We start from the raw sequence: 24,807 nt of genomic DNA on the forward strand, positions 1-24,807 counted from the left end.
GAGTCACACTGCAAATCGATAAATTCTAATTGAAGTTCAGGTGGAACACTTCCAACATCTATTGAAAATGGCGACATTCTTATGAACATTTCATTTTCACGAAAATCTGCTTTCCGATTCCACTTTCAACTTGAAAGTGTATTATGAAGAAGTAGATTTTTTCCTAGTAAGCGGTAGTTCAAGTTATTGAGATAACCTGTAATATCGATAAGAAATGTAAAGTCTTTCAACCATTTCTCATCACTGAACTCGTGAATAGATTTCTCTGTAGATTCCATGAATTGTTGAACTTCGCTCTTCAAAGAAAACAGGCGCCGAAACCAACGTTACTTCCGCGTTATACACAATGTCACCATTTTCCGCTTCCAAATCATTCAAGAACTGTTCAAATTGCCTGCGTTTAAGTCCTTTAGACGGAATGAAATTAACCGCTTTTACAACAGAGATAGAATCTATCCTTTATATGGAGTTGAGAATTTATGCGTAGTCAAATTTTTAGGTTTTAAAATTACGTAAGATAAAGTGAAATTTTTGAAACACTTGTCATTTTTAGAAAATTTTATCTCAAATAATATTAGGCGTGTCAATAAAATGTTTTAAATATCAAGAATAAGAGAAAATGAATTTTTTTTTTACGACAAAAAGCTGAAAATGCAATTTTTCTTGAAATCAAGATTTTTACTTCCTTGTACGAAGTAAAAAGGAAGTATTGTAACCGCGAAAAGTTTCAGGCAGCATATTTCAACGAAAATATCCATTTTGACCGCTATCGAATGCAATTTAACGATGTTTTTGCGTGATTTCTGTACGTAAGGACAGAATAAAAGACTCGTTTCCTCCAAAAAAATTATAAAACTGCTTTAAAATGAATTCTGAAGAGAATTTTTCGTGGCGTCTGTACGAACGTATGTACGTACGTGCGTACGTAAGTACGTATCTCGCATAACTCAAAAACAAGTAGCCTCAGAACGTTGAAATTTTGTATATAGGACTGCTATAACATGTAGATGTGCACCTCGTATTTTGGTGCACATCCAAACGTATATAAATATATTTATATATATATCCACTCTGTTACCCGGCTCAGTGATCTCAGTTTTATCTTCCTGTTAAGGTTTTTATGCCTTTAGTAAATCTGTGTGCAATATTTTTAGAATTATCAACAATTTTAAAGTTGTTTAAGTGCCGCGGTAAGCCTTTTCTTTTGACGGCGGCCATTGATTGTTTACATTTGAAGCAGCAGACTAGTGGATTTGTTGCCAATCTAGAGTAACGTAGATTCGCAACAACAAAGATAACGCCTTCATTTATTATTGCCAATTAAATCATGCTTAATCCTTTCTGGAATATCTATATTCAAATTTCTAAATATCTAAATTAAAATTTACTTTGTAATTTTTAATATAGATATTTTGAGTTTTTATGTATTTTTGCCTTCTCGCGAAGTGAGAACTGAATTAATTGGATGAGAAATACTCAATCGTCTGTGAAAATCTTTTTCATTTTTGTTTTGTTTGTTTAATTTCTTTTATACATCGTTCCAGCTTTATTATAGTATTTGAATAGAACATGTGGCAACGATTAGATAATTCTATTCTTTAAATGATATAAATTTTGTGCATTATGAGTTATAATATGAACGAAATATAATACTGTTAAGTGAATCTAGTGCCAGAGTGTCGCTGTGATAAACAAATACTAGAGTGAATTTTAAAAAATGCATTTATTCTATTGTGGTTTATGCGCTGCCTGCGAAGTAGATTTAATTCAATCCAATAAGTTTAAATGAAATGCAAGAAAAAATGCGTGTAATTTAATATTCCGTACGAGGAAGTCATGTAGTGTACACATCAGATTTTTTAAAATTCTTCATATTTCTTCTAATTCAAATGTGGGGCCACTAAAATGCCTTCAGCGGGCAAATGGTTGAAGACCCCTATGCTAAGGCAACAGTTTATCAACTTCTGCTTTAGGTGAATTTTGCTGTTAAAATTATTCAAGTTCTTTGGTTTGCATATAATTTTGAATTGTGATCACTAATTGGAATGGTGTTTCAGTACGAATATTTTTTTCACTTGTTTGAAAATGTCATTTTTGTCGGTGATTAAAAAGAAATATAAGATTTAATACTGACTGAGATATTTTATTACTGGAATTTATTTTATTATCTATTTAATATTTTGTAAACCTTTAACGAATTTTTGATTAAGAAATTTTTGATTAACAAACTCAACGATTTCAAACCGAACAATCGGGCGACACTGTGCGGGGAAAAAAAATTACGTCCTAAAAAGCTTTTTTTTTTTTTTTTTTTTTTTTTTTTTTTAACATTTTGCGTGTTAGCTTTATTTATTAAATATCATATTCTTCGCACTTAAACACCATAAAATTCAGTTCCAGAGCAATATCGCAAAATAACTTTATAATGAGCCTAGCCTATCTTTAGAATTTCCGATACACTGTCTCACGCGCTGGAGATAAAAATGTTTTTTCTAGACAACGTTGCCATTGCTCGCTTTGAAATTCTGGAGTTTATTACAAATTTATTTACAAAATATAAAATCGATAATAAAAGAAATTCTAAATTTAGGATTACGTCATTCAAAATGGGATGTCACTAGGTACCGTTTTTTTATCACAATGCGAGAAACGTACAAACATTTATGGAGATCCTTCGCTATTTAATATCTTTAAATATAATACAGGGCGATAATATTCGGTGGCAACAATTTGAAAAGTGAAACAATGCAGAAAGTGAATCAACGCAAAATGTCAAAACGAAGTCAATAGTCCTTCTGGGCAAACTCCCACTTTGGACTAAAAAAGAAACATTTTTATCTCCAACGCTCGAGACTTTGTATCGGAAATTCTAAAGATATGCTGTTTTGTTGTTTTTAAATATTTTGTGATACTGCTGTTGAATTAAATTTTATGTGGTTAAAGTTCGAAGAACATGATACTTAATAAATAAAAGAAACACACAAAACGTTAAATAAAAATCCCTTTGAGCGAACATTTTAAATATGTGTACTTTAGCCTTTTGAAGTACTCAGAAATAATAAATGCCTGTATAATGCACGATTTAGAAATTAATAAAATAAATTTCGCTGGATATGAAACGAAGATAATTCAAACAACTAACGATAAAATAGCGAAATTAAAAATTTACCCATATCAGAGAAAAAAAAAATCTTTAAACTTCTGATTAATATTCTTTAGAAATTTAAAAAAAAAAAAACTTTTCTTTCATTATTAATAATTTGACATTATTAATGAAAATGAAAATGAAAATAAAGAAATTTTCCAGGAATAATCCGTAGTAAGTTTGTTTGGAAATTTAAGGTCGAGAATAATTGTGCAGTTTATTGAATACTATAAGAAACAGCGTAAACCACATTTGGCGTTATTTTCGCTTATAACAGATATGCCAAATTTAAAAACGCGCCAATATATAATTTAAATTCAAATATTTTTGCCAGATATGCCTAGAACTACATCTACTTCAAGATGCCGGCAAACATTTTACAGGTTATAATTCAAAATGTTTTTTTCTAAAAATTTATAAGAATTACTTAAAAATACGAATTTTAAAAATAAATCATAAAAATGTGCAAATTTTATTTGGATTGGACCTAAATTTCGAATTCTGAAAGAATTAATTAAGTTTCTCCACCCCTTCCAATGGCAGATTGTTAACAGTTACAGTGTAACTGTTCACAATTAATTATTACTCTACTCAAGTCCAGATGTGGTGGTCTCTTTATTATGGAGGCACCTAACAGGTGGGCCACCATCGTATCATATGAAGGGACGGACAGTTACAACCATGCCTTCTCCGGAATTCGAACCCAGGCCCTTCGGTATCGCAGTCAGGCTTCCCTAACCACTATATCGTCTGGGCGGCAGAATTAATCATGTAAGTGTAATAAAAAAATCTGATGTGGAAACCACATGACTTCCTTGTACGGAATATTAAATTATACGCATTTTTTTCTTGAATTTCATTTAATTGATTGGATTGAATTAAATCTACTTCGTCGACAGCGCATAAACCACAATAGAATAAATGCTCTCTTTAAAATTCACTATATTTGTTCACTATAACGACACTCTGAATGCACAAAATTTATATCATTTGAAGAATTATCTTATCGTTGCCACATGTTCTATTCAAATACTATAATAAAGCTAGAACGATGTATGAAAGAAATTAAGCAAACAAAACAGAAAAGAAACAGTTTTTCACAGACGATTGAGTATTTCTCATTCAATTAATTCAGTTCTCACTTCGCGACAAGTCAAAAATACATAAAAACTCAAAATATCCGTATTAAAAATTACGAAGTAAATCTTAAATACGTATTTCCTCGAAAAAATTCCAGAAAGGATTAAGCATGCTTTAATTCACAATAATAAATGAAGGCGTTATTTTTGTTGTTGCGAAGCTTAGTCTCTCTAGATTGGCAACAAATCTACAATTCTGCTGTTTCAAAAGTAAACAAATATGTCCGCCATGTTATTTAAAACTTAACCGCACTTAAAGAGCTTTTAAATTGTTGATAATTGTACAAATATTGCCTCCAGAATTACGAAAGGCATAAAAACCTTAACCGGGAGATAAGAACAACATAATTCAATCATTTTTAAAGCAAAAAATATACAATTTACAAACATATAAGAGTAAAGAAACTAGATCACTGTATCGAGTAACAGAGTAGATATATATATAAATATAGTATTTATATACGTTTGGTGCGGCCGATTGCAACCAAAATACGAGGTGCACAACTACATGTTATAGCAGTCCTATATACAAAATTTCAACGTTCTGAGGCTACTCGTTTTCGAGTTATGCGAGATACGTACGTACATACGTTCGTACAGACGCCACGAAAAATTCTCTTCAGAATTAATTTTAAAGCAGTTTTATCATTTTTTTGGAGGAAACGAGTATTTTATTCTGTCCTTACGTACAGATATCAAGCAAAAACATAGTTAAATTGCATTCGATAGCGGTCAAAATGGATATTTTCGTTCAAATATGCTGCCTGAAAATTTCGCGATTACAATACTTCCTTTTTACTTTATACAAGGAAGTAAAAAGAGATATTAGGAAATATATAACAAATTTAATTAAACCTGAAGAATTTTGAGAGCTAAGTATTTAGCTACGCATGCGATTTTTACGAAAGTTGCAGTTTTTCATCACTTGAGGGGTAGGATCGAAATATAGAAAAAAACAATGGTAAGTCATTTCAGAAAAAGTCCGATTTTGTGTCAAAATACCCAGGTTAGAACAATGCGATATACAAATCTATTATACAAAGTGTTTCATAGATCATGGGACAGACTTGGAGGGGTGGTGCAGCGTACTAAAACATGCATTTTTTGTATAGGAATGTAAGGTCTAAAGTGATGGGTTAAGGCAGGAACGCAAAGAAACGACACGAGGGGAAAATGTGTTTATGTACAAAATCAACTCAAAGTGCTTCTTTGCAGCAATACCGTATTCACAATAAATGTTCAAAAAAAGGGAACACTAACAGTAATAGGAACTACAGCTGTGATTGGCTGGCAATGCAGCTGTAGAGGGCGGACAATCCGCGATCCGATGCATCAGAGGATCATTCGCAACTCTCGAGCATGATGGATGAGTTTGCGCATAGGGAAAATGCTGACATGCATCTAATGTATGGTGTTGTTAATGGGAACGGCAGAGCAGCGCTACGGTTATACCAGGAACGGTTTCCTAACAGGCGTATGCCGAAGCACACGATGGTTGAGAGGTTGCATCGGTCTCTGTGTGAAAACGGGTCATTTGAAACCACCTCTGACACTAGGAGTGGAAGAAGTGCACGACAACCTCGCATTGAAGAATCCATCTTGAACACTGTGCATGAATCACCTCAGACAAGTACAAGAGCTATTATTGCACGCCGACTGCAGCTGAGTCATTCCACCGTTTGGAGAGTATTGCATGAAAATGGTTTGCACAGAGGATCCGAGCCTTGCAAGAGACAGATTACCCTCTTTGAGTTCATTTCTGTCATTGATTCTTGCAGCAGTGTGCGGCGCAGGCAGATTTCACTTCGGATGTGCTATTGACAGACGAGGCAACTTTCTCACAGGACGGCATCTTCAATAGCCACAACATGCACGGTTGTGCAACTCATAATCCACACGGCACACGTCCACATGCATTCGAAACCCGCTTCTCCGTGAATGTGTGGGCAGGTATTGTTACCGACTATCTCATAGGCCCATACCTCTTACCTGCACGTACAAATGGCTTATGTTATCATATTTTTCTGCAAGAGGTGCTACTGGTATTGTTGTAGGATGTTCCGGCTGTCGTTCGTGATCGCATGTGGTTCCAGCATGATGGTGCACCAGCCACGTGCGGGTCCGCAATTACTTGGATGGGACATTTCCGGGCCTATGGATTGGCCTTGGTGGACCCGTTCGATGGCCACCCCGTTCCCCAGATTTATCCAGCTTGGATTGTTTTTTTATGGGGCCATCTAAAGAGCATCATTTACGAGATTCCCGTTGACTCACTGGAGGACCTCGTTGCACGACTATCCATTGCGGCTGCAAGAGTGCGCGAAATGCCTGTCGTCTTTCAAAATGTTCGTCAATCCCTTCTGTGACGTTGCCAAGCATGTATTACTGCTGGTGGTCGCAATTTTGAACATTTATTGTGAATACTGTATTGCTACAAAGAAGCAATTTGCGTTGATTTTGTACATAAACACATTTTCCTCTCATGTCGTTTTTTTGCATTCCTGCCTTAACCCGCCACTTTAAACCCTACATTCTTATAAAAATGCATGTTTTAGTACGCTGCACCACCCCTCCAAGTTTGTCCCATGATCTATGGACCTGTATATCCTAAATCACGCTTTCGAAACATGAAAAGTACAAGTTGAATTTAATCAAACTACTCAGTTGAACAGAAGATACAGAACTATACCTGCTCTTGTTTTTGAACTGAGTGTAGATAGTCTTTAATCCGGACGTCCATAATCCGGAATGATCTATAATTCGAGCCTCAAAGCTACAAACTTTATGCGCATGCGTAAACGCCTAATGCGTTTAGGCATGCGCAGAAAGTTTGTACCTTTACGCATGCGCGTAATACGCATAATACCTTTACGCATGCGCGTTATACGTTAACGCATGCGCGTTTAAATGTATAACGGACGGTATAAGCTAAGCTTAAATTATCTTATTATCTATTTCAGTTAATGTTGCAGATTGCGGTGTTCCTTAATCTTCTAATTGGATCCGGCTTATTATTTTTTGCAGACTGTTAGAGCAATTTTATAAAAGTAAACTTGAACTTTCGATTATGTCAAAAAGAATTTCCGATTCTGGAGCTGCCAAAGGACCTACAAAGCGAAAGCAAGTTTCGATGTCCATTAAACAAAAAGTGGAATTGCTGCAAAAAATGAATAAATGCAAGAAGAAAGTGACAGAGAGGTGATTTGTTTGTCTAACCGTTCCGGAATCTGTTTATCAATTTCACGCTGCTCTGTGGGGGGAAGCTGGGGACGTCGCGGCGCGCAGTGAACTGGAAGTTGATCTGTCAGCACTATCCTCATCTTCAGGGCAGATGTTTTTATTTTATTCGGCTTATAATTCCTTACTAAATGTAGTATTTCATCTCGATGTACTCTGTCTTTGATATGATTTAAATCAAATTCCTCATCATTATAAATATCACTAATACACATCAAATAGTTTTCTCGTTGCAATTTTCTAATTTCGACAATTGCGTAATGTAGGCTTTATGCATGCGCGCGTTAAAAGAAATATTTAATAAAGTAAACAAATAAATATTAAGCTTCTTTTTTTTTGTAAATTTTGATACCCTTTAGATCATAATTGCTCTTTATTTCATAAATTACGGTTTCATATTTTTAATTTTATAATTTCTGCATGCCATCCTACCAGATTAAATTGATGATCTGTAATCCGGAAAAACCGATAATCCGGAATCGCTGAAGTCCCGACAAGTCCGGAGTAAAGACTTTTGACTGTATAATGAATTCACAATAACATTTTTCTTTTTAGCTCATTGCCGCAGGGATAAACTTTCCTTTCCTGGTTTGGTACCTGAAAAATCCGTGTTTCAAGATGGCGAATCATTTCTGCCATCCTGTTCAAATGGTTATCGAATTGCGAAACCGGAGGCTAGTAGATTATCGTGCCAGCGAGGAAGATGGACTGGTCATATGCCGCCTTGCGTCGCAGGTAATGCGGATTAGCTAGAATTCAGTTACAATATTGACGTCTAATTTAACTGCATATTAAATTTATTAAAACAGAAAAATATTTTAAATTGCAAAACATGTTTTTAGTTTCAACATTTTTGAATAATTAGCTATGTAAAAATAATTCCTATTAATATGCTTTTTAGTTTCGATTTTTAGTTTTTAGTTGCTTTTTAGTTTCTATTTAGGTTTCGAGTGTATTTTCAGTATATGTTTTTTATATATGTTTCGAGTGTATTTTCAGTATATGTTTTTGATGTATATGATTTATTTTGATATAGAATTTTGGTATATATTTCGATATATGTTTTAGTTCAACTAATATGTTCGATGTGTGTGTGTGATTATAGCAAAGCCTCGAGGGCTATCTGCCTAGAGGGAGGAATGCCTTCGTGGAGGACTTTCTAAGGGAAACTGGCTCGTATACACGTTACACATGGGGAAAACCATGAAAACGCCCATGCAGCCAGCCCGTTTGCGAGATTAGAACCTCGGACCGAACTAACAGTGTTCGGCGACTTTACCGCTCGGCCGAAGTGTAAGAAATGATGTAAGAAAAAGTTTCTGTAGGATTAAATGTATGCTTCTCAGCAAAGGGGGGGGTAACGTCGGATGGGCAGCTCTCTTCCTTCGATTTCCACGGGCGATTCTACACAAGTTTCTGAAAATAGCAACACCATGAAGAAATTAGGCTGAGAAACTATGCGCGTGATGCTGCACGTTTCAGCCTTTCAAGCATCTTATTCTTTGGCCTATGGATTCAATAGACATGCCGCATTTTGAGCACATCTGCGATTTTTTGGAACCGGCCTTGTATGGATGAACTCGTGTCGTGGCCAATGCATCTCAACTCTAAGTTTACATAGAAGCAATATGGAATGCTAATCTTCAGGTATGTACTCGAAACCTATTTCATTCAATGCTACGATGAATACGACAATTAGGCGGCTTCACAAAATGCTGAATTTTGACTTTTAGTCTTGTATTGCTCTCTAAATTCAGTCGTTTGTTAACGTCCTTTGGTGGTCGTGTGCTTAATGCATGATATAATTAAAGAAAATAAGAGTAGACAATTTCCTATAACAAAAGAATATATTAAGTACTAAATTACAATTTAAATTACATTGCAGAGATCAACACAGAGCTCGGAACACAGTTCATGCTACCGTCGCGTACAGTTGTCTCACGAGAAGTCTGAGTGAGTAATGACGTCGCTTTGCTGCTCCGATTAAGAACTGGATTTTACACGTGGCGCCATCTCATGAATAGAAGTTGAAGTATCTGTTGGAACGCCACAGTACCCCCCCCCCCAAGTACCATCGGTACGTTATAAGTACTTTGGGTGAAATTTAACCTTTCTTCCAGATCTGGTAGTTTTAGGTTGCTCTTTAACGGGATGTAAGCTTTCTTCCGGGAGTGATGTTGATGAGGAAGTTGTTGGATCTTGCATTAGAAATGCTGGTTTGAGACGATCGATTCCAATCACTGATTGTTTACCATTGCAGATGATGGTGAAATGTTTCGGTGTTCGTTTGACAACTTTGAATGGACCATCATATGAAGGTGTTAAAGTTGGCTTAATTGCATCGTTGCGCACGAATACGTGCGAAGATGTCTCAAGCGTAGGATGTACAAAATAGCTTGGCTGGTAATGCGAAGATGCTGGGGTTGGCGAGATATTGCTCATGGTCTCACGTAAACATTGAAGGAATGTTGGAGGGTCGATAACTGGAGTAGATTCTGGGTGAAAATATTCACCTGGCAGACGGAGGGTTGCACCATATAACATTTCAGCACAAGTGCTACCAATGTCTTCTTTGAATGCTGTGCGAAGACCAAGCAAGACTAGGGGTAAGGCTTCTGTCCAGTGTGTGCTACTGTGGCACTTCAGACCTTGTTTGAGAGATCGGTGAAAGCGTTCCACCATCCCATTTCCAGATGGATGGTATGGTGTTGTGCGAATATGGCGAATGCCAAGAAGAGAGGTGAGGGATGCGAACAAGTGACATTCAAATTGTCGGCCTTGGTCAGTAGTGATGGTGGTAGGCATGCCAAATCTTGAAAGCCACTGGGAGATGAATGCTCGAGCTACAGTTTCAGCGGATATATTTTCAATAGGAATGGCTTCAGGCCATCTTGTGTACCGATCAATACAAGTGAGGAGGTAAGTGTAACCATTTGAAGAAGGCAATGGGCCAACCAAGTCTAATTGCACATGATCAAAGCGTCTTGCTGGAAGGTTAAATTGTTGAATGGGGCTGTGAGTGTGACGGGATACTTTACACCGTTGACATCTAATACATGGACGAGTCCATTCTGTGATGTCTTGATTCATTGCTGGCCAGACAAATCTGTCTGCGATCAGCTTTTTGGTGGCACGGATTCCAGGATGTGCCAAATTGTGCAAGGCATTAAACACTTCACGTCTAAAATTGACAGGAATATAGGGACGTATTCTATTGTTCTCTATGTCACAGTAAATTTTAAGCGTTGGATCAATGTAACTGAAGGGAGGTTCGTGGATTTGAGATTAGGTTCTTGAGTTCCTCATCATGCAATTGAGCTTTTGCAATTTCAGGGAAATCTGGGGTAGTGAGGTTGATATTGTTTACCCGAGACAAGGCATCAGCGACACAATTATCAGTACCAGAGACATATCTGATATCTGTACTAAACTGGGCGATGAAATCCAGATGTCGAAGCTGACGAGGAGAACATAAGTCAGAGTTTTTTCTAAAAGCGAAGGTTAATGGTCGATGATCGGTGAAAATGATGAAGTCGTGTCCTTCCAAGTTGTGCCGGAAGTATTTAACAGCACAGTACACAGCAAGTAGCTCCCTGTCATATGTACATTTCCTTTCTGCAGTAGTAAGTTTTCTGGAGAAGAATGCCATTGGGAAAAGTCCTTTAGTGGTATGGGCTTGAAGCACTGCTCCTATGGCCGTGTCAGATGCATCTACCATTATAGAGAGCTGATCACTAGATGAGTGATAAGAAAGTGTGACTGCATTTGCCAGATCGTGTTTGCATTGCACGAATGCTGCAGATGCAGATTCAGTCCAAGGAACAGCTCGTTGATCGTTTTTTTTTTTTTTTTTTTTTTTTTTTTTTTTGCTATTCTTCAGAAACACTCATGTAGGCAGGCTTGTGTTTTTGCGGCATTTGGCAGAAAGCGTCGGTAGAAATTTAACATTGCTAGAAAACGCTTCAGTTCAGAGATGGTTTTGGGCTGAGGTAGGTCGTTAATTGCTTTGACTCTTTCCGGTAAAGGTTTGACTCCATTCTGGGTGATAAGACATCCAAGAAAGGAAACTGAGGGTTGACCAAGTACACATTTGGGTGGATTTAGTTTTAATCCATGATCTTTAAGGCGAGTGAAAATCTGACGCAGATGTTGAAAATGTTCTTCCGCATCTGTAGATGCAACCAGGATATCATCAAAATATGAGATGCAGAAATCGATGCCAGACAGTACTTGGTGTATGAAACGCTGAAATGTTTGGCCAGCATTGCGAAGGTCAAATGGCATATATAAGTACTCAAAGAGACCAAGTGGTGTAGTCACTGCGGTCTTGGGCACATCTTCAGCATGCACTGGGATCTGATGATATGCTCTGGCAAGATCGAGGGTAGAAAATATGTTTATTCCATGAAAAAGAAGGGTACTGTCTTGGATATGTGGGACTGGATATCTGTCAGGGACTGTGACGGCATTAAGTCAACGATAATCTCCACAAGGCCGCCAGTCACCATTAGACTTTTTAACCATGTGAAGTGGACTGGCCCATGGACTTTTAGATGGGCGAATGGTTCCCTGTGCTAGCATGAATTCAAATTCTTTGCGAGCAGCTTTTAGCATCTCTGGAGAAAGACGACGAGGCTTGGAAAATACAGGTGGGCCATGTGTTTCAATGTGATGATACACTTCTGGCTGATGAGTATGCTGCCCTGATTTGGATGGGTTTAAAATGTCAGGGAATTCTGCTAATAACCGATGAAAGCGTGTGCTGCCCGATACAACACTTATGTTGGTAGGTACGTTCGATATGTGAGAAACTTGGCCCTGTGATGTCAGCTGAGTTGTAGCATCAATTAAGCAATTATTCTTGACATCCACTAGAAGGTGGAAATGTGTCAAGAAGTCGACACCAATAATTGCTTGAGTTACATCCGCAATAATAAAAGGCCAGTTGAAAGTCCGGCGCAAGTTTAAATCAAGTGTCAATAGTTTGGTGCCGTAGGTTGCAATTTGGGTACCATTGGCTGCATACAGTACAAGTTTATTAAGTTGGTGAGCATTTGTTTTAGTTCTCGGGAGCACTGATATGTCAGCTCCAGTATCTACTAGAAAACATAACTGAGTTGAACGATCAGCCAGTACTATTCTGTCGATGTGGCGGACATTCTGTTGGCCAGCAGAAGACCGCCCATTTAGTTTCCCGCTTGTTCAAAAGTGCATGGAGGGGCACACTTGCGAGCTTGAGAGCCAAAATTCATATGATAAAAACATATGCCACTTGTGGGTTCTTTGTACTGCGTTCGAGTATTGTGACGAGATTGACTCCTGCTTCGGGCACGAAATTTATTACGTGGGCCGTGATTTGATCGATTATATCTCCGTGAAGCATGAAGACTTGTAGAGAGTTCAGATACTTTTTTGGTCAATTCAGCCACTTGTTGTTCGAGGGATGAACTGGAAGGTGCAGCATTAGCAGCACTGACATAAGTTGGAGTAACAAGTTCATTAATTTTGTCAGCCATTGCTGCTAAACGGGTTAGATCTTCATTGAAAGCAGCAAGAATTATTTGTATGTTTTTAGGGAGACGCGAAAGCCATAGTGACTTCAACAAGTCGTCACTAAAATGGCTTATTGCCAGATCACGCATTCGTGACAGCAAGTATGAAGGTCGCTGATCTCTAAGTTCAAGTCCTTCTAGTAAAGTACGTATTTTTGAAGATTCACTTTTTGAATAGATTTCAATGAGCCGATGTTTCAGTTTGGAGTATTTATCACAATCAGGTGGTTTGAGAATTAAGTCATGCACTGAATTCAGAATATCAGACTCAATTTCTGCAACTACATGGTTGAATTTTGTAGAATCCTCACTAATGCGAGCGATAGAAAATTGTGCTTGATCTGGGCGAACCACAATGAAGGATTATTTTTCCAGAAAGGCGGTGGCTTCACCGCAACGCGTGTGATTTGTGGCTCTGGTGGAATATCGTCGGGCATACTGATAGATAATTTTCACTTTAATTAATAAACACTTAACAGCACAAGTATTGTAGCATGAGGATGCACTATTGATATTTTACCATGATAACAATAAATATTTTAACCATGCAGAAAAAATTTACGTAACGATACACACACAAATAAGACAGGGTCAGCAATTACACACACAAATAATATTTTACCGAAATGCATTTGAAAAGAAACCCCTATTTGAGAAAAAAAAAATGATGCGTTCATTTTGTATTGCACACACACAAAATCACCACTTCACACTGCTAAGGCACTTTCGAAGGAAAAAAAAATCACTCCTGTAGCACATGGGAAAAAAATTCACTACTTTCGAACACTGAGGGAAGAATTTTGCCATAGCACGTTGCAGAAAAATTACTGATGTAGTACATTTAGCGAAAATCACTATTGTATCACATTTGTCACAAAAGTTGAATGATCGAAGAATTATTGCACGACTGGCGAAGTCAGCGGAATGGAACAGATCACATTGATGATTTGCTGAAGCTCCTTGCGATGATATGCACGACTTTGAAAAAAACACAAGCAATATATATCAATACTTCTAGAAATAATTGAAGGGGTACGTTGTAGCATACGTTTAATGTCCATATTCGTTGTTATTTTTAGTCAGTTCTTCAGAATGCCTTGGATGCACGTGGCTTAGTGTCGTTGAAAATCTATTCTCAGTAGCGTGCTTAGTCAAAAGGTCACCACTTTTGGTGGTCGTGTGCTTAATGCATGATATAATTAAAGAAAATAAGAGTAGACAATCTCCTATAACAAAAGAATATATTAAGTACTAAATTACAATTTAAATTACATTGCAGAGATCAACACAGAGCTCGGAACACAGTTCATGCTACCGTCGCGTACAGTTGTCTCACGAGAAGTCTGAGTGAGTAATGACGTCGCTTTGCTGCTCCGATTAAGAACTGGATTTTACATGTGGCGCCATCTCATGAATAGAAGTTGAAGTATCTGTCAGAACGCCACAGTCCCTGCAGATCGCGTGTGGAATAATTTCATTCAATTATGATGATTCCTTTACTGTGCAGCATTTTTTACAAACAGGAGTGTACTGCGTTCTTTCAGAATATAACATGTTATTTGGAATACAGATGTGAAATATTTACTGCGAATTATTTTTTTCAGGAAAGAACATAATTTAGTATCATTTTTCAATTCCTTTTAACGAAGGCATAGAACTAAAGCCACAGGGACTGACATATTTATAATTAAAAGTCTGTTTGACTCCATGGCCATTTTTATAACAAATATTGCAAAAACATAAAATATTGAGTTAATCTTTGGATTATGGTAACTTGGCGATTTTTTGGCGAAAATTTGGCGACCAACCCTGCTACAGCAACCTGCTAGTTTTGTTTTGGATGCCATTTTGTTTTCACAAAGTAAAGGCTTTTTTTTTTTTTTTTTTTTTTTTTTTTTTTTTTTAAACTCCACATTTTTTCCAACAATCTGCTAGCTGAATTACGCTTATACTAGAACTTTTATGGAACAAAAATGCTTAATCATGACGAAGATTAGGTGCGAAATTGGAAGAAAGTGCAGAATCGCAAACTGCTTGCCGCGTTTTTAAGAATTGCACATACACGGTATCATCCATGTACACGTCGACCTATTTTCTCTTAAAAAAACATCCCAGAATTGCACAAAAGTGGCATTGCGCACACTCTTGACTTTATCCATGTACACATTCCAAAGATTAGCCAAATATTGCAATATTTATAAAAAATATGTTGTTGCTGGAGGTCAGTGCTGTTGATACTGGTTTTCTGAATGTTCTGTACCTAAAAATTCCTTAAATTATTAATCATTTCACTTTTCCATTGTAATATGTTTGCAAAATAAATATGGGTAAAATCCTAGTATACGGTGCAGCCTTGGCACGATTTTAAAAATTATCGCCAACACCAAAAATGACCAAAAGAACGTCTATACTATGTATAACTATATATATTCTGAATAACCCGTTTCCTACTCATCGTATACTATGTCCCGTTTTTACTGCTCATCATAAAGTCGCCAAAAGTAGCCAAATCCCGTGTGCACCGGATACTAGCATTAAACCCAAATATAATTTTGCTTACCGCTTTCCCCTCACGGTGTAGCAATGTAAATGAGAAGCAGTGCCTATTTAGTTGATACATAACATAACTGCTGCAGAATTATTTGCTTTATTACAGCAAATTATTGCTTGTAAGTACTCCCTTCTACCGGCATTGTTCATACAATTTACTTTTTAAAAACAAAAGCTGCTAAAATTATGATTAAAATTTTCATTTCAGAAAGATGTAAAGAACCTCCACCTTCTATTCCTAATGGTCATATTGTCAGTGTTCCCGGAGAACATGGTTCGATAGCCCGCTACGAATGCGAGGAATTTTACATTTTGCAGCAATCGCAAAATACACAAATTCAGTGCTCATTTGGCGAATGGAAAGGTCATCTACCCATATGCAGAGAAAGTAAGTGTGAAATTTTATAGCAGTTTTTAATACTTAAAGTTTCCAGACTGTTCAGGTGAAAATAAATCAGGTACTTACGTCTTAATGTAACCACTTTGGCGCAATATGGCGATTTTTTCAGATTAAAAGGTAAACGTGACTTATCATCTGCAAAAGTTGGTGGTTCTCGCGAATTTTTTTTTTAAAGATTCCCAAACTATTGACATTTATCTACATAAGTTAGCAACGAACGAAAGTAAAGCATATTTTAGCAATTTTTAATGCAAATTTTAATTATTAAGTGCTGATTATTTGACACATTAAAAAATAAAACACATCTGTCTGCAGATATTTCTGTAATTAATTTTTCGCAGTTCTTGTCCCCAAGTACACGGCGATTTCGTTTCACTCAGAAAAAGTCAGAATTGCTCAGAATTGTAGAGACTCGACATTGCGCAGACGACCTCGGCAACACCTGCGTCTTATACCAAGCGCATCTTTTCCTTGTCCTTTTCAGAGATTTTGCATCAAAAATTGTACATCCCTGTAGAAATTTTACCTCATTTTCTTCCATTGCTGGGAAATTCTATAAACGTATATTTTAAAATTAAGGCAAAAATATCACGATAACCGTCGGAACTTGTAATACAACAAGGCAAGCGAAAATGGCAAAGTTATTTGATGCAGGATTATTGAGATTGTGATTATAATTGAGATGGTTGTCTAAAGAATGGTTATGCGCGTGGTTGCCAGAGTTTGGCTTATTCTGAAAATTTGGCAACTTCTGCTAAGGTGATAGCACTTAAGTACCATAAATCGGCTGAAAGTTAATGGTGACGTACCATTAAACATTAAACAAAACTGAAATGAATATATAAACAAACAACTTATTTAGGTTCAAATAGAAGCTGATGTAATAAGAAAAATTAAAATATAAAACAGTGAACGAAGCAGAGCGGGAATTTCACTGAAAACAGTTAGCAATTAAGATAGAGGGGAAAAAAATAATAAAAAAATAGTGCAAAAACGCTAGCAATCAAAACTTGAGCAAGCACTTAATAATGGATATGAGCAAATTAATTACAAAAATGAAAAATCTAAATTAACTGAGAAATAATTAAAAGTAAAAAATGAATGTTTAAACAATGGATGCACTGTAGCACTGTAGTTTTAAAATTTTTGTCATAATTAAGATATGTAAATAAAACGATTAAGATGCGAATTATAGTTCGTAACTTACGAAACATGCTGAATCACAGCCAACTCTATAACTGATAGAGTCGGCCATGGCTGAATTCGTGATGACGTCAAAGATCACAAGAACATACGTAACTATGATGTCACTATAATCACGTGATATCTGACGTCATGTGCTACTTTTTTCAAGAAGGTTAGAATAGAAGAAGGGAAGGTTCATCTCAAATCTTCGGCACACGTTACTGTAACTGCTGTAACTCGTTAACACTTAGGTGCAAACGTATCTTATACTAGGCGCCTGAGCAATAGCCGCATCCTGAGTGTAAAAACATAGCGAGCGCATAACTTTCTTTGGCATAACATGGACGGTATTCATAACTAAAAATGAAATTTCTCAGAAGATGCGTGGATAAATCTTCGTATTTGTAGTTACTACGATAAGCAATGTTGTTGGAATAATGGCAATAAACTACTTTTCAGCAATTATACGCCTAGCGATGGAAATAACGTGCATACTGCTAAGTGGCAAAGTCCAAATGGCAGTGGAGTAGTTAGCATCTGAGGTAGGCCACTCGAAGGGGTGGCGCTAGCTGGTCTAAGCTTTGAGTAACCAATGATGAGCCTAGAAAGTGAGTACACATCCTAGCAAGTCAGGCATTGCAGTGGGAGGAGCTGAGGTAGAATGATTAATTTTAATGTTAGTAGTAATATTAAGATTGTAATTACTACAAGTAAAAAGATCATGGAGTGAAATAATAGGTGGCCTAAACAACTACTGCAAAAAGAAAATTCTGGAAAATTAAATTTAGATCAAGTTATTAAATTAAAATTGTTCATTTAAATGCAAGAGGACGACACCCTATCTTGGAACACCTTTAGTATAGCCCACCCAGAACTTTAACCAAAAAATATTGCCAAGAATGTCGATAAATGATATGATGTGGCAACCCACACCGGTTTACGAGCATGTGGTGATCCATACTATTCGGCAAATGCAATGTGAACAACCATAAATTTCTGATTTCTACTACACTGTAAAAAAAAAATCTGTAAGGTTACTAAGAAAACTCATGGAAACTGGGATGCCATGGGTTATTTGAGTAACAGAAACAGGTGTTTTCTTTGTAACATTACAAGAGTTTTGCCTGTAATGGTTACAGATCTTTTTCTTGTAATATCACAGCATATAGTTATGTAAGTAGAACATATTTTTCTCATGTAAAATCCCAAACGATATATCTGTAATGGTTACAGATTATTTGCGTGTAATATTACAGCAAATAATTATGTAAAAAGAACATGTTTTTCTCATGTAAAATCTCAACAGATATATCTGTAACCGTTACAGGTTATTTGCTTGTATTATTATAGCAAGTTATTATGTGAGTAGAAGATACTTTTCTTACGTAAAATTCCAAAGGTTATGTCTGTAAAGGTTTCAGATTATTTCCTTCTAATATCCCATTAAGTAATTATGTGTGTAGAATATATTTTTCATAGATAATACTAAAGGATATGTCTATAAAAGTAATAGATTTTTTTGTCTAAAATGATGCTTATTATAATAAAATATATTGAAATCAAGATGTTTTGAGTAAAACAATATCTGAATGTGTATATCATTATACAGATATATGCAAGTGAAGCATAATAGTTTGGCTTTTTCAATTAGTCAATTTTGACCTCAGAATAGCATTAATTTAAAAGATGTGCTTTCAACAGCAATGTTCTTTTTTCAAAAAGTAACATTAGTCTGTTGCAGAGTATTTTTGTTTTATGAAGAGAAACTTATGTCTGATATTATTGAAAGGCCTTTCATATTATCATTTTGATTAATTTAAAAGTTCAAATTGATATGCTACTCCTTATATTTGCCCTGTAAAATAGCTGAAAAAAATAGTATGTTTTATTTGCATGTTTTAGTGTCAGTTAATAAGATATGTTCTAGAACTTTCGTTTTAGTAATTTTAGCTAAAATAGACACATGTTGCTTTAGCTTTAACTTATATGAGTAAAATGAGTAAACGTGTTGCATGTTGATATGATCATATTATTACAGTAAAAGACATTTTGTGAAATATTTCTATGAAGAACTCAGAACAGCTGTTCTTCATATTTCAAAAATATATTCTCTCCTTCTAAAAAATGACATTTTCAGTAAATTAAGGAATTCAACATAGCAATGAACTTCATTTTGTTACTACAAGGAATTCAAATTTTGTTCATACGCTTGAATTACAACGTCTAACTAATTTTTTTATTCTTATCTGCACTCAGTGTTTGTCAACAGTCTGCTATTGTTTGAAATAATGCATAACTTTTTTACTTCAAATAATTTCCTTTGAATTAACAGATAGAAGTCTTTCATTAAAAACCTAATGTCATGCTTTTTGAATAAGCATAAAACTTTGCCAACTGACCTTAATTTTTAAAGCCTTGTTTCCCTTAAAATTCTTAATACAATTATGCCTTTAAAAAATTTATTTCTAAAATTAATACTTCAGTTTAGCTTAAAATTTAATGCATTTTAATTTTACCTATAATTTTTTACAAACATAATATGTAATAAATCTAAGCTTAATATTTACCATTTCGAAAGTGATACTAAAAAGTATTCCTAGTTATTATAAATTTCGAGATTCAAATGCAAAATTGTGAAATAAACATGTGACAACAGAAAACAAACTTTATGCTCTCTCTATATTACAGCATGTTAATTAAGAAGTTTATTGAATTTATAATTTTATTGTGAAACACTATGAAGCAAATAATATGCTAATTAAAATACAGAAGTAAAAATAATTTATTACTTAATTCATAAACTTTACATAAAACCTGAAAAAAGAATTAATTAAAAAATAACATAATATAATTTAATAAACATTTCATAAAAATTCGTTTCGACTGCTTGGAAAAAATGAATGGTTTTTCTCCTCTTTGTAAACCATGTCTCCTAAATAAAGAAAAAAACATTTCTTTTAAAATCATAATCATGCTCTTAAAAAGCTTATAAAAATTATTTTAATAGATGTTTTAAACATGTGCTTATATAACACTTTTAATCATATTTCTTTATAATATCTTAATTAATTAAGAACAGCTTATATTCTTTAAAAAATTGGATTACAGTGAACCATCTCATTACGACAAGCTACCTCAGTCAATCACTTTTTAAATTTAACCAGCATTCCTCATAAAATATCTAATTAGTAAACATAACTTCTCTAGGATGCCCACTATCATTTAAAGATCAAAATTTTCAGGAATCACGTATAGCTAGCTTAGAATTCACGTATAGCTAGCAATTCATTTCAGGAATCATGTATAGCTAGCAAGGTTCATTGTACAAAAACAGCCAATATTCAAATATTTTCATAAATGAAGCCACCATAGTTATTAAATATAATATACAGTATACTTATATTCAGAATTCAGAACTTGAATAAATTTCTCGAACTGTTTTAGCATTCGAAAAATATTATATTTATTACCTTAAATTTCTAAAACAATATTACATATTCATCCAAAGGAATCACTGGGACTCTGACAACATTTTCCCCCTAGCTTTCTTTTAGCACAGGATTCTGAATATGTTTTAAAGATTTAGGTAATGTTTGTCTTCCTTAAGGCGCTCACAAAACAAGTTACCCTAAATGTTTTGTCTGCATAGTGGTCATTTTCATCTTACTAACTGATTTGCTAGTGGATTTTGGGTGTATGGCCTATCATTGATGAAACAATAATAGTGAACAGCTTCAAGAAAATGGGGATATCTAATGCTCTTGATGCCATATTCCCACTTATTTTTACTAATTTTATCTTCCGATAATTAAGAGGGAAAAATTAAACGAATAATTTAATTTCCAAAGGACACATTCACAGTAGGAATATAACAAATGAAAAGTAATCATGGATAAACTACTACTATCACAATATTATTTATTTAAAAGAAACCTCTATTTCAATAAGAATACACATAATTGCAACATCTAATAAGTTATCTTATTTCTTCTTTATAATTTGAACTTCTGTCATTCTCATTGTTGTTCTTGCAAATCCTTAGGCCTCAGATCATACATAAATAATTAGAGAAGGTTGTGGTCCGATGCTTGCTAGGGTGAACATTCAGCTGATATGGCAAAATTGCACAGTGAATGGCAGTTGGTATTTGCTTTCACTATCATAGATCATTGTTTGTATTAGGCTGACATAATATTCAACAGTTAGAAGAGAAAGATTCAATGGGGCCTTAAGTGTGCAAAAGTTTGCCTTTGTTAGTATGACGAAAACAATCATTATGTTGATAAATCCATTTTAAAATCTTGGGATATTCATTTTCTGAATGCATTAAAAGGGGGAAAATTATGTAAATATTTTTTTAATTTTCAGAATCTGGTTCTAAAGCTGGGTGGGGTGGAATATGCAACGCAATACGGTAATTCTGAAGATCATTGCTCGTGGCAGTACAAACTAAACGGTGATAACTTGCATGCTGTAGAAGAAGACACAAATTGCAGTTCCAGATGCATTAAATGCTTTGAGGTCTAGGGAGTAGCAGTGGGCAATACTAAGAGTGAAATTCAAGGTATAGGGAAGTAGGAATGAAAATTACTTTTATCAGATAACTTAAATGGTTATGTTACTAAGCGTTCTTATTGGAATGTAGGTTTCTTTTAAATAATAATACTATGATAGTTACCAGTAGTTCATTCATGAATATTTTTGATTGGTTATGATCTTATTGTAATCACATCCTTCAAAATCAAATTGATTGCTTAATTTCCCCCTTGATTTTCATAATATAATATTAGTAAAAAGGAAGAAAAAAGTCTGCAAGTAAACATAACTCCTCTTTCTCCCTCTCTCTCTCTATATATATAGGTATGTATCTTCGTGTGCAACTAAGCAAACCAAATGTGACTTTTTCTTCTTTAAAAAAATTGTGTAAATAAATAGAATTAAGTTCATTTCAAAGACTTATGACATATGAAATATACATGATCAAAATAAATTAGAAAATTAAGTTCAAATAAATTTTAAGCTAAATTACGTGTTGCAATGTAAGTTGCAATAATTCAGTTGTAATAATTAATACTAACAAAACCAAACATCATATTCCCATTCTGCAAAGTATAAAAATTCTTCTGCAAAACTGAAAAAATGACCAACACTTTGGCTTATTTGATAACTTTCAAATTCACTCCTTTGTTTGCATTTAGAATTTATAACTTTAATTTTCCACAGAAATTTGTTTTTGATTTTAAAAAATTTCACTCGCATAATTTCATTCACTTCAGCATATATTAATAGATGCAGAAGGTTTTTGTACCTTACATAATTTTAAATCTTATGTAAACTAATGTAATTAATAACAAAATCAAAACATAGATCATAAACAGCATAAAATTTAATTAATAATTACTTCTAGTGTCACACAAAATGCTATGAAATTAATTAATAAAATAAGAATGAGATAAAATATATAGAATTAATATTCCACATGTGTGAAGTTTGGAAGATTTACGTTAAAGATTTTTTTTAATTAAATATTTTTAAAAATGACTCCTTAAAGCATGGGACCTTTCGTAATTAGAACTTGCAAATCTACTTCGCTAGTCTTTCATAACATTGCTTTTCTTTTATTAACAAGAAATATTGCATTCAGTTATTTAATTTAAGATATCAAAAATAATGCTACTGAAAGGCATGAATACTTACTTAAATTTGAAATTAATTTGGTTGACTTAAAATAATATTTAAAAAAATAAATCTTCATATATATGTCTAAAAATCAGACCTTATTAATTTTCTTTTATTTGAACGATATCTGAATTCTGCCTTAGTTTGGACTAGTAAATCATTGGGCAATTAAATGCCAAGCTATAAGAGAACTCATGTAGTTTACAATGCACTGAATTTTATTTCCGGTATTAACTTTCAAAGAAAGTAAAATTTTCTGCATATTTGCATCATTTGGATTGATAGAATATGGCAAAGCATGCAAAGGCTATCAGCCTAAAGGGAAGTATATATTCATGGGCGGTTTTGTAAGGAAAAGTAGCTTGCATTTCCATTTATTCATGTGTATATATATATATATATATATATATATATATACATATACATACATACATTGTTAATGCTAAAATCAATGCTTCATTAAAAATTCATTATTATTTTATTTTTAATACAACATACAGATACAGAATTGTTTTAAATTCCAATAAACAATAATAATTTATTTTTAAGAAAACTTATTTTATGATTTATATATTATATTACACGAATAAGAGAAACATTTGTCAAGAAATGTATTAAACTTGTATTAGCAGATTCATGCTATCCTAGTAACAAGACTATCATACTTCAAAACTGTATTAAAACTGGGCAAAATAAAATCAACATAAATTCTACATTAAATGTTTAAAAACTTATAAGTATGCAATGGTAGTTATATATACAATATAATATATGTTGTCATTTATAAAATATTAATGAAATGATATTTTTGGAAATAATGCACAAAATTTTAGTTTTGTTTTATAATTAGTTTAACGAATTGTTAGAAAAATATTTTAGGTCATTTCCATTTTTCCCCTGTTGATATTGGTATATTAAAATATATGGAATAATTAAGTTGCATCTAGTTAGTAAAACAAAACATTACGAAAAGTATGATACGGCATATTTTTAATAAATATAATTACTTCATTTTGGAATTATAATATTTTCGTAAGAAATTAATACCACTGAAAAAAATATTATTACATTAAAGGAATAAACGAGATTCTCGACCGCGTTGTTCAAGTTTTTGTAATTTTACTTCATAACACACTCGTACATAAACATATTAGACTGAATTATAAACCAGGTATAACTAATTAGATAATCCTAGAAAAAGAATAAACTAAACCTAGTAAGCAAAAAAATATATACATTATATTCAGAATTCTAAATGTTTATATAAACGTTTCTCGCAAGGCCTGCCGGGAAAAAGATGTCAAACGTTCTTTGGTCAGACGATTGGAAAAGAACGCTAAAATGATTAGTTTTGTTTTCAACAACCACATTACCATTTCAATTATATACCACTAACAGTGATTAAATTTTGGAATAATTAGTTTTAAATAATAATACGGGCAATTTAAGGCACAATGACAAAATCGGATGCACAATGACAAAATACTACTATTAGATCTGCATTTGGAATAAATATTTTGCACTCTTTCAACTCATTAGACATTACAAACACTGGTATTAATTAATCGCAAAGCTTAAACTTTTAAATACTTACTCACTACATATAACAGTGCAAAGTGCATGAGAATAATCTGCATAAAATGAACAAAAAATATTTCAAGCAGTAATTGTAAACATTTTCTTACTTACCTGCGCTATACAACCAACATGCATTCAGCCATGTTTTTTTCTGCAACTAGCTTTCAAACACTTTTCTCCTGATTGGCTAATTTCCAGTCAGTCACGTGATTCTTCCGCGCGGCTACTGAAACATTATCTGTAATGTTACAAGCAAATCAGCTGTTACCACTACAGTTTGCTTTCAACCTCTTACCATTACAGGAAATTCTTCTGTAACTTTTTGATTTCTGTAACTTTACA

At 34.1% G+C, this 24,807-nt stretch overlaps 1 protein-coding gene across 5 annotated transcripts in view; it reads left to right on the forward strand.

Moving 5' to 3' along the window:
• The window catches only part of LOC118182923 (complement factor H-like), a 159,027-nt gene that overhangs the window by 41,730 nt on the left and 92,490 nt on the right, over positions 1-24,807 (forward strand). For 4 of the 5 annotated variants that reach the window (XM_085824631.1, XM_085824634.1, XM_085824633.1 and 1 more), the window contains exons 2-3: positions 8,077-8,256; positions 15,832-16,011. In XM_085824631.1, coding sequence (XP_085680757.1) covers positions 8,077-8,256; positions 15,832-16,011 — 360 coding nt within the window. Of the gene's footprint in view, positions 1-8,076; positions 8,257-15,831; positions 16,012-24,807 lie in introns of those variants that run through there. The other variant, XM_085824636.1, reaches the window with a different exon arrangement.

This window comes from Stegodyphus dumicola, chromosome 10, assembly GCF_044657685.1.
Source record: "Stegodyphus dumicola isolate Sdum_Otavi_A_Nest chromosome 10, ASM4465768v1".
Classification (NCBI taxonomy): domain Eukaryota; kingdom Metazoa; phylum Arthropoda; class Arachnida; order Araneae; family Eresidae; genus Stegodyphus; species Stegodyphus dumicola.